At 53.4% G+C, this 9,481-nt stretch overlaps 1 protein-coding gene across 2 annotated transcripts; it reads right to left on the minus strand.

Moving 5' to 3' along the window:
* Nucleotides 1-870: 870 nt before the first annotated feature.
* SERPINB1 (serpin peptidase inhibitor, clade B (ovalbumin), member 1) lies at nt 871-9,428 on the minus strand. 2 transcript variants are annotated; one of them, XM_010853005.1, is made up of 7 exons: nt 9,319-9,428; nt 8,571-8,745; nt 5,801-5,935; nt 5,143-5,260; nt 3,705-3,847; nt 3,454-3,621; nt 871-2,135 (listed from the first exon to the last, which is right to left on the minus strand). In XM_010853005.1, the coding sequence occupies exons 2-7, from the start codon at nt 8,736-8,738 to the stop codon at nt 1,734-1,736; spliced, it is 1,134 nt and encodes a 377-aa protein (XP_010851307.1). In that variant the 5' UTR covers nt 8,739-8,745; nt 9,319-9,428; the 3' UTR covers nt 871-1,733. The 2 variants fall into 2 exon arrangements, with proteins under 2 accessions (XP_010851307.1, XP_010851306.1); XM_010853004.1 differs by lacking the exon at nt 9,319-9,428 and adding an exon at nt 8,981-9,311.
* Between the last annotated feature and the right edge of the window lie 53 nt (nt 9,429-9,481).

A 9,481-nucleotide genomic window follows, 5' to 3' on the forward strand; every position in this document is an offset into this window, starting at 1 on the left:
GGCTGCATTCTGCAATGGTTCGCTCATACCTTAGGGTGGCAGGAGGTTGAATGGGACCCTCACTCTTGATGGGTCCAAACACAGCCTCCCTAGCCTAGCACAGTGCCAAAACCCCCACGTCACTCCTCATAGATCTGTTCTGGGTTGGGAGATGCCCCAGCCCCTGCTGGGTCTCGGGCCCAGTGTTTCTCCACGATCAAGTCAACCTTCCCCCGAGGGGCTGCCATGTATTTTTTTGGTTTTCCAGTTGGTCTCCAGACGTTTCTGGGTTATCTCACTCATCATTATGAGAGGTGGACGTTGTCCACATCAAATATGAACCGGGGGACTTCCCTGGTGGCCCAGTGGTTGGGACGCCACACTCTCACTGCCAGGGCCACAAGGGCACGGTTCCGTCCCTGGTGGCTACGGGCAGCGAGACCAGAAAAAAAAAAAAGAATCAGATCTAGTCCCTGCTCTCGTATCTCCTAGTTGTTCTGACTTCAACAGCTGATGGTAGTCCAGGGGCCTGTTCCCTTAAACACAGAAAGGGAGGATTTGAGCAGAGCTGCTTGGGCCCACGTAACTCGATCAACACGACCTACTCTAAATCGCTGAGTGGATGTTGGACTGAGGAGCAAAGAGGGACAGACCGCTGCGGCGGTCCTCCTGGCCCCTGTAGCCACGAGGCCTTGGATGGCAGGCGCTAGGGAGAACCGTGAGAAAGGAGGAGAAGCGCCTGCCAACGTGAGGCCTGCTGCGATTCTGTTGCTGTCCTGTGCAGTCACTCCGTATCAGCCAGATGTAAGCACAGGTCAGGCCAAGAACCCGCTTCTGCAGTCTTGGCTTGCCCGAGATCAGGGAGAAATAAGAGGACTGAGGTCAGTCTGGTTTGCACGATCTTAGGAAACTTTATTAACCAACCCACCAGCTTCACGAGAGCAAGAAGCAGCAATTCAAGGCACATTCCAAGAAGAACATTGACAAAGGTTGACATCCATCAAATAGCACCCGGCCACCGTCTTCCTCCACAGCCTTGCATAAAGCTGTCCTGTGACCATAAAAACGTGTGCCAGATGATGGACATCAAGAGCCTTCATCAGAAAACATGGGAGAAGGCAGTGAGCAGTGAGATCCTGTTGCCATTTCTTGGCTTCTTTCCTGATAAGACATCTACTGCCTGACTCCTTGTGCCCCTCATAGCACGCATCCGGAGGAGCGAGGGAGAACAGACAAGGGAGACCGTGGGTTATGGCCAGGTCGGAGGGCTGGACACAGGGTCAGAGACCTCACCAAGGCAAGGCTGTCTCATAACCCTGGCCCTCAATGGGGGCGCTAGCCTGTATTTCAACTGAGTATCTGTTGTGCCTCCCCTCAGCTATCAGGACATCTCTCTACCGCGGCTTCCAAAAGTCTATCTCTAAAAACAGTTGACGGTGTGACCACTGTCCCCCCCAGCTCTCAGGAAAGTATAGCAACTACCTAGACTGCTACATTGTCAAGGATCTACACATACGATTTTTCTCTTTTTTTAACTCAGTGCATTCAAGAGAAATCACGGGATTTTTTTCAGTATAAAAAAAGAAGAAGAGATACCCATGCCAAGTGTGAACAGCCAACAGAGCTGAGCTTACAAAGGAGATTAAAGATTCATTATCGAACAGTACTTTATGGGTAAAGATACATGCGAATGGTCCCCATCTAAAGGGCAGGCAAAGAGCTTAGGCTTGACCTTGCATTAACGTCTCTAGCCTCTATGGGGAGGAAAGCCTGCCTAGAAACAGGATGTTCGAGGAGGGCTTGTGCCGGATGAAGAAGATGAAAGGGTGGTCGGCAACGAACTCCTCCTCCGGCACGAGCATGGCGAACTCGGCGATGGCCCCCGTGGCGGCCGCCGCCTCCGTGCCCTCCTCGTTCACGTCCACGACGGACTTATGGACCACCTTGGACATGAAGAGGTCCTTGGCCCCCGACATGCCAGACAGGTCTGCCTTGCTGCTGAAGAGATCCCGCGCACCCAGGCGGGCCAGGGGCTCCTGGAGGTCGTAACTCTCCTCCAGCTTGAACCTGGGCAGCTGGACCCTGACCTCAAGGAGGTCTAGGCTCTCGGGTCGGGTCCACTCCCGCAGCTTCTCCAGAGTCAGCTGTTGCTCAATCTGGAATAGAATGGGCGAAAAGAAGAGCTGAAACCATTCTATGGAAGTCAGTCAATAAGGCATTCTTTAGATGAACGGACCCTCCTACCCACTGCTCACTGGTTTCCTTCATGTTTGCACCAAAACAGGTTCCACTCGGGGACTTCACGCCTTTCTGGCTGCTGGTGAGAATACACAGAGCCGTGTTCCCAGGCACCAAGGCCCCCGTATGGAGACAAGGCCCGGGATGCTGGTGAGAATACACAGAACCGTGTTCCCAGGCACCAAGGCCCCGTATGGAGACAAGGCCCGGGAACCACCCGCCCTTACCCAGGACTGCTGGTGAGAATACACAGAACCGTGTTCCCGGGCACCAAGGCCCCCGTATGGAGACAAGGCCCGGGAACCACCCGCCCTTACCCAGGACTGACTGAGCCTCTGCCACGCTGGACCACCGCCACCATGGCTGTTACCACCCTAACTGACTGAGTGACACGGGGTAATTTTTAAAGCTTTCTTCTATGTCTTCTATTTATCTGAGTCCCAGTGGTCGCTGTGGTTATCCGCAAACCTCCCACAGCTGAAGTTGTCCTGATAGACATAGCTCATGAAGCTGAAACTCCAATACTTAGGCCACCTGATGCAAAGAGCCGACTTATTGGAAGAGACCCTGACGCTGGGAAGACTGAGGGCGGGAGAAGGGGATGACAGAGGATGAGATGGTTGGATGGCATCACCGACTCGACAGACATGAGTTTGAGCAAGCTCTGGGAGACAGTGAAGGCCAGGGAAGCCTGGTGTGCTGCAGTCCAAGGGGTCGCACAGAGTCGGACACAACTTATTGACTGAACAACAACAAGCAGCACACTGGTAAAACCAGAGACGGACCGAGTCCCTCATCTAAAGTGGGGAAACCGTAGCACACGCTCGAGCCCTGCTCCAGGTGCCGGACCGCCCCGCAGAGAACGCCGGGCGCACAGGGTGAGCTGCGTGAGCCCAGCTCCTGCGGCCGCCCTGTTACTGCTGCTCCACTGGGACAGAGCCATGCCGCACTGCCCTGCTGATGCTGCTAATCCCGGACTGTCCCTGTTACAGTCAGGAAGGGACAACCATGCAAATACAGCTGAGAGCAGGAACAGCCAGGTTCTAACGCATGCTGTAGCTGCAGATGGCTAATACCAGACCCCGCCCAACAAGAAGTTTAGTTAGGAGGGGAAGGGCAAAGCACCCAACAGGGCAGACACACGGAAGAAAAACTGCCGTCTTCACACTCCTGCCTCTTCCACACACACACACACACACACACAGTCCGGGCACCACGCGGGGAGTGGGGCCGCACCTTCTTCAGCCCCGTGGCCTCGTCCTGGATGTCGTCCGGCAGCAGGATGACCATGCTGAGGTCCTTGCCCTCGTAGGGCAGCTCCAGCACCCGGCACTTAAGGTCCTTGATGTAGCCGAAGGGAAACTTCTTCTTCTGATACATCATCTTCACCGTTTTCGTTTCTTTCTGAACAATCAGACCACAGATCGCCCATCATTATCCGCGTGGCTTCGGAGCACAGAGTCATCCAGACAGCCATCCGGCCTCACCTTATTCAGTCTGAAAGGCGCATCCTTGGTGGCCTCCACCATGAACTTCTCCTGCCACTTCCCTTTGAAATAGATGGCGTTCACCAGCACCAGCTTCGTCAAGCTGTCAACCATACCTGAGGCCAACAGCTCCGGAATTTTCCCTAAAAAGACAAACTTAGCTTTTTAAAAACCCACCTATCAGAATTCCAAATTTGAAGGGACCTTTGATCAGCACTAGGCTTCCCTCATAGCTCAGTTGGTAAAGAATCTGCCTGCAGTGCAAGAGACTGGGGTTCAATCCGTGGGTTGGGAACGACCCACAGAGAAGGAAATGGCAACCCACTCCAATATGCTTGCCTGGAAAATTCCATGGACGGAGGAACCTGGTGGGCAGCAATCCATGGAGTCACAAAGAGTCGGGCACGACTGAGTGACTAACACACTTGATTAGCACTGAAATGCAATTCAAACGCTTCCTTCTACCCAAAGTCCTGTCAAATGGCACTAAGCTAAGGCCCCGGGGTGCTCCCACTGGAAATGAACCGGCTCGGAAGGACTTCCCTGGTGGTTGGGTGGCTAAGAATCTGCTTTCCTTGCATCCCTGGTTGGGGAACTAGGATCCCACAAGTCTCGGAGCAGCTAAGCCCACACACCACACCTGGAGAGCACACGCCACAATTAAGACCAGACAGCTCGAGGGCGGATGAGGGGAAACACAAACTACCCCCGGGGCGGGGGGGGGGGGGCGATGCTTCGAAACAAGGTATTGGGTTAAAGGGCTAAAAACAGGAAAAATCTCCTTTTCTGGGATGTATGATAATCAGCAGGCCTCATTTGGAGACAGGCCATTCTTTATCAGGAAAGGAAAAATTTCTTAACCAAAGTGTTTCTAGTCACTAAGAAGTAAATTGCTTCTTCAAATCATCCAAGTGGTCGCCTAACTCCCACCGGGAAGCTTTTAACAGACGTCTAAGAGGTAGGACAGCTCCTCCGCGGACACATGGCCCACTCGTGGTGCGTGTGGCTGTGACGGCCGCTGTGGGTGTGGAAGGGACAGGTGTCCTGTGGGTGCCTTGACCATTCCGTGACTACGACAGGGACACGAAAGAGAGACACAGCCTGACTCCTTAGATGAGGTGTTGGCGGAAACACTCCTGGCCACAGCGGCTTGTAGACATTGGATCACGAGGTTTTCATCCGTTTATTCTACAGTCGATGTTAGTTTCAACTTTTAAGCGCAGTTTGGGGAGCTGACAGGGAAGAAGCTGCAGCATCTTCAGTTACACCATGTTTACATCTCCACTTGGAGAGATTCCTGAGTTTGAAAGCTGACCGGCCTGGGCAGGGGTGGACCCCAGGGTCAGGCCGAGAGGCGAGGGAGGGGAGGGTCCCCGCAGGGGGAGGCGGGCGGAGGGAAGGAAGGGCCTGGCGGACGGCCAGCGCCGCCCTCGCTCACCTCCCGTCTGCTCTTTGACCCACGCGTTTATGGTCTTCCTCGCGTCCTCGGGGGCCCGCAGAAAATCCACACTGGCCAGCTCAGCACTGTACATTTCCTGCGTTGAAGCTAAGAACTCCTGTTTAAGAAAAGAAACAGGAGGTGTCGTGAGTAAGTCCTTCTCCATACAGAGGTGGTTCTCCAAAATCCTTAAAAGCAACAGGAATAATCCCCAAAGGCATATTTCATGGTAACAACAAAAATTCTAGCTCTTCTACTTTTTTTTACTCTGGTGAAAAACACGTAGCATTGACTTGACCATCCTAACCACTCTTACGAGTGTAGCCCAGTAGTTTTGGTGTTGCACGAAATTTACCGATTCTTTTCTATTCTCTGACTAGCACTGTCATAAACGAGCAAACACTGGCTGTACTTGGACATGAATGACGGGCTTCACTCTGGATTTCTCTAGTAGAGCAGCCAGGGCTGACCTTTTCACTGTGGGGATGAGAAAATGAAATCACATCCGCCGAGGCGAATGCTGTTGGTTATGTTTTCATTCTGGATTATTTTTCTGAATGTTTATAAAAATTAAAACTGGTTTGTGTGACTTGATTGTGCTGGGCAAAAAGTCTGCATTGTCTTTCGAGTTTGAGAACACGAAGAGCAAAGCACTCACAGGGAGGAAATCGTAACTCTTCTCTCCGAATAACCTGTTGGCAAGTTTCAGAGTGTACGGAGCACCACACTTGTTGATATCAGCATTCAGACTCTGAAATCCCGAATGAATCTCAACTCCTTCGAAATGCAGAGCCTAAAATAAAGGAAATATTCTTTCTATAACCATGGATTTTGAAATTATAACCCGGTTCCTTGGAATTTGCTTCCATCAAATTAATATGTTTTAGTACTAATTATTGATCAGCAAAATCCAAAATGTATTCACTTTGTGAAACATAGTAAGTATATTGAAAGCTGCCCTTCAGCATCACTTTTTGATATAATTACAGTTGCACAAATATGAGTGGTTACTAAACTAAACATGTATACAAGCCTGCTTCCCCCAATCATAAATGGCATGTCCATATTTGTACAAGTAGACTTCTCCTGAGAGTTCTCAGAAATAAACAGTAGACACAAGAATCATCAGCTATGCAAGAACACAAAGGTGGTAGAGACTGAGAGGTTTGTTATTGCCTTGCCAGCGTCAGTAACTCACTTGCTTGAAAACAATTTCATTAAACTTAACACTGGACAAAGTTTAACTCCCCACATATCAGTTATACCAAGAGCCACTTTGTGGTTTTATGCGGCCTGGGCTGGTTCCTTCTTTTAGGGGACAAAGAGCAAAGCTCTCCCGTGTGCAAAGGCCGGTCTCCCCCTGACACGTGGGGCGTGTGTGTGGGCTCTGTGATCCGTCTCCTCAGGGAAACGGGGTAAGAACCTAAGACTGCTCTTCACTGAGGTTGTGAAGTTCCTGGAAAACCTCAAAACAGAAGCTCAGATTACCTTGCAGGGGCAACTAACAGTTACTAGTACCAGGGTTTTTTCCTTTCTTTTTTTTTTTAAGTAGATTTTTGAAAACTTTCAAATGCTTCTGTATCTACAGTGATGAAAACCGTTGGTTTTCCATCAAGTACAAACACTTGTACTTGTTGCAGCTGCAACAGGCTGGTGAACCTGAATCCGGGCTGGACCTTCCCTGGCTCTAGGTGCAGCGTGACCAGTGGCCTGGACATTAGAAAGACCTTCGCGGACGCCCTTTCTTTCGAGGAAAGCCAGAGTTCCCCACTCAGAATAAAGCAGGCCCAGCACACGGGTGCCCTCCGCACCCCCCAAGGACAGGCGGAGTCTCCGCGTCGCCTCCCCGTCTCCCTGAAGGGCCCTCCTGCTCACACAGGACACGCCTGGGCCAGGCCCAGGAGCACAGGGCCGGACACTCTCGTGGCCCCTGGACCTCTCCACTAGGCCTCATTATGCTCACAAGGAACAAGACCCGCAGGCGCTGCTGGAGGGAGGAGCCGGCATCACAGGCAAAGCAGAAAGCAGACGGTCCTGGGGGAGGAGGTGCCTGTGAGAGCCAGCGGGCGATGCTGGGGCAGAAGCAGCAGGCGGCAGGGCGGCCAGTCTTCTCACTGCTCTGTCCTCAGCCCGGGGGAGACACCGTGGTCACACAGGCGGGTGTCCCAGGGCGAGGCTCACCCATTGCACTTGGCATGAGCTGACCCCTGTGATTTCCCCAAATGTGGGAGACTCCACTGGGCTTCCCCAGTAGCTCAGGTGGTAAAGAATCTGCCTGCAATGCAGAAGACCTGGATTCGATCCCTGGGTCGGGAAGATCCCCTGGAGGAGGAAATGGCAACCCACTCCAGTATTCTTGCCTGGAGGATCCCCTTGGACAGAGGAGCCTGGTGGGCTACAGCCCATGGGGTCTCAAAGAGTCAGACACGACTGAGCGACTAACACTCCACACTTCACACTTGCTCAGCCCAACCAAAAACACTGTCTGTCTCATGCATGCATCCATGCGAGGTTGCTTCAGTCCTGTCTGACTCTGTGACTCTATGAGCTCCAGGCAAGAATAGTGGAGTGAGCTGCCATTTCCTCCTCCAGGGGATCTTCCCGACCCAAGGACTGAATCTGAGGCTCTCACATCTCCTGCATTAGCAGGAGGGATCTTTACAACTAGAGCCACCCCATCGCAGGTGCTCAGAAGAGACTGGATCATAAAGACAGCCTGCATCCAAGTGGATTTTCCCTGGGGCTTTTTCTGGAAGTCTGAACTCATGAAGTGTAACGTATAACGTGACACACAACGCTGAACACTGAGACACAGTTCTACAGATGCACTGTGCACGAATGCCTGCTAAGTCGCTTCAGTCTTGTCCGACTCTTTGTGACCCCGTGGCCTGCAGCCCCCCAGGCTCCTCTGTCCATGGGATTCTCCAGGCAAGGATACTGGAGTGGGCTACCATGCCCTCCTCCAGGGGGATCTTTCAGGCCCAGGGATTGAAACTGAGTCTGCCTGAGTTTCCTGCATTCCAGGCAGATTCTTGACCACTGAGCCATCTGGAAAGCCCACAAATGCACTGCAAGAGCTCAGAGGTACAGCCTTTGATCCCGGCTGAGGCAATGGCACCCCACTACAGTACTCCTGCCTGGAAAATCCCATGGATGGAGGAGCCTGGTAAGCTGCAGTCCATGGGGTTGCTAAGAGTCAGACACGACTGAGAGACTTCACTTTCACTTTTCACTTTCATGCACTGGAGAAGGAAATGGCAACCCACTCCAGTGTTCTGGCCTGGAGAATCCCAGGGACAGGGGAGCCTGGTGGGCTGCCGTCTATGGGGTTGCACAGACTCGGACACGACTGAAGCGACTTAGCAGCAGCAGCAGCAGCGGCAGGGCTCAGCGGGGAAAGCAGACTATTCTGGCTAGTTTCTGCTGACCTTGGACATTTGCGCCGCAGTGTCGCCTCTGGCCCCCAGAAAGACCATGGCCAGCGCTGACGAGATGCTGAAGGGGGAGATGAAGATGTTTCCGGCAGGATTGTGCTCGGTCAGGGTGAGGAACAGGTCCACGGCGAAGCGGGTGTTCGCTGCGCTCAGCTGCTCCATGGTGAGGCTGCAACGCAGAGCAGAGCCTGAGCCGCCCACGGCCACACAAGTGAATCAACAAGGTCACCCCCGTCTCCTCTCAGCTTGGGCCACCCCTCCTTAAGTTCACTGGAACTTGTACGTTCTCCTTCTCTTTTGAGGAAGGCAAGAACCCGCAGGCATAGATGTGAGAGCCTGGGGAGACTGGCCAAGGACTCAGCACCGACATGGGATCCAAGTTTCCCTTAGAAAATCAGGGCGACCTGCCAACCAATGAAGCAAATTCCAGCAAGGAGACAGGATGACCCTCGTTTTGGGGTTCACTGTCCGATGTCTGGAGAGGTCTTGTCCCCATTCTCGCAGGATATGAGAGCTCGGAAACCCAACACAGGCCCCGAAGCAGGTCGAGCGGCTGGACAGGGAGAAGGTGACCAGAAACCCTGTCCCTCCCGCGGGCAGCGGGGTCTGAGGGTGCAGCAGCTGGCCCTGGCCCATCAGCTGGCCCCTGTCCCCGCCCGGCCTCGCTCTCAGCCCCACACTCGGGCGAGGAAGGGGATCGGCCGGCGGCTGCCCCGCATGCCAGTCACAGCTGAATTATTACTGTCGCTGAGAAATCGCCGCCCGCGCCTCCAGCAGCAGCAAAGAGGAAGGAGGAGCGGCTTGGCCTGGGCCGGACCGCGCAAACAGCTCGGGAGGAGGGGGAGAAGGGCTGGGTTCCGCCTTCGGGCCGGCGCCGGCCTAGAAAGACCGGACGCGGCGCGGGG

The sequence above is a fragment of the Bison bison genome, unplaced genomic scaffold, assembly GCF_000754665.1.
Source record: "Bison bison bison isolate TAMUID 2011002044 unplaced genomic scaffold, Bison_UMD1.0 scf7180017864321, whole genome shotgun sequence".
In the NCBI taxonomy this organism is placed as follows: domain Eukaryota; kingdom Metazoa; phylum Chordata; class Mammalia; order Artiodactyla; family Bovidae; genus Bison; species Bison bison.

Coding starts and splice junctions, on each gene's coding strand:
- SERPINB1 (XM_010853004.1), bottom strand. CDS start 9,072: ATGGGGACAAGACCTCTCCAGACATCGGACAGTGAACCCCAAAACGAG. Junction 3,848..5,142: donor GGTCAAAGAGCAGACGGGAG/GTGAGCGAGGGC, acceptor TTGTCTTTTTAG/GGAAAATTCCGGAGCTGTTG. Junction 3,622..3,704: donor CGCCTTTCAGACTGAATAAG/GTGAGGCCGGAT, acceptor CTGATTGTTCAG/AAAGAAACGAAAACGGTGAA.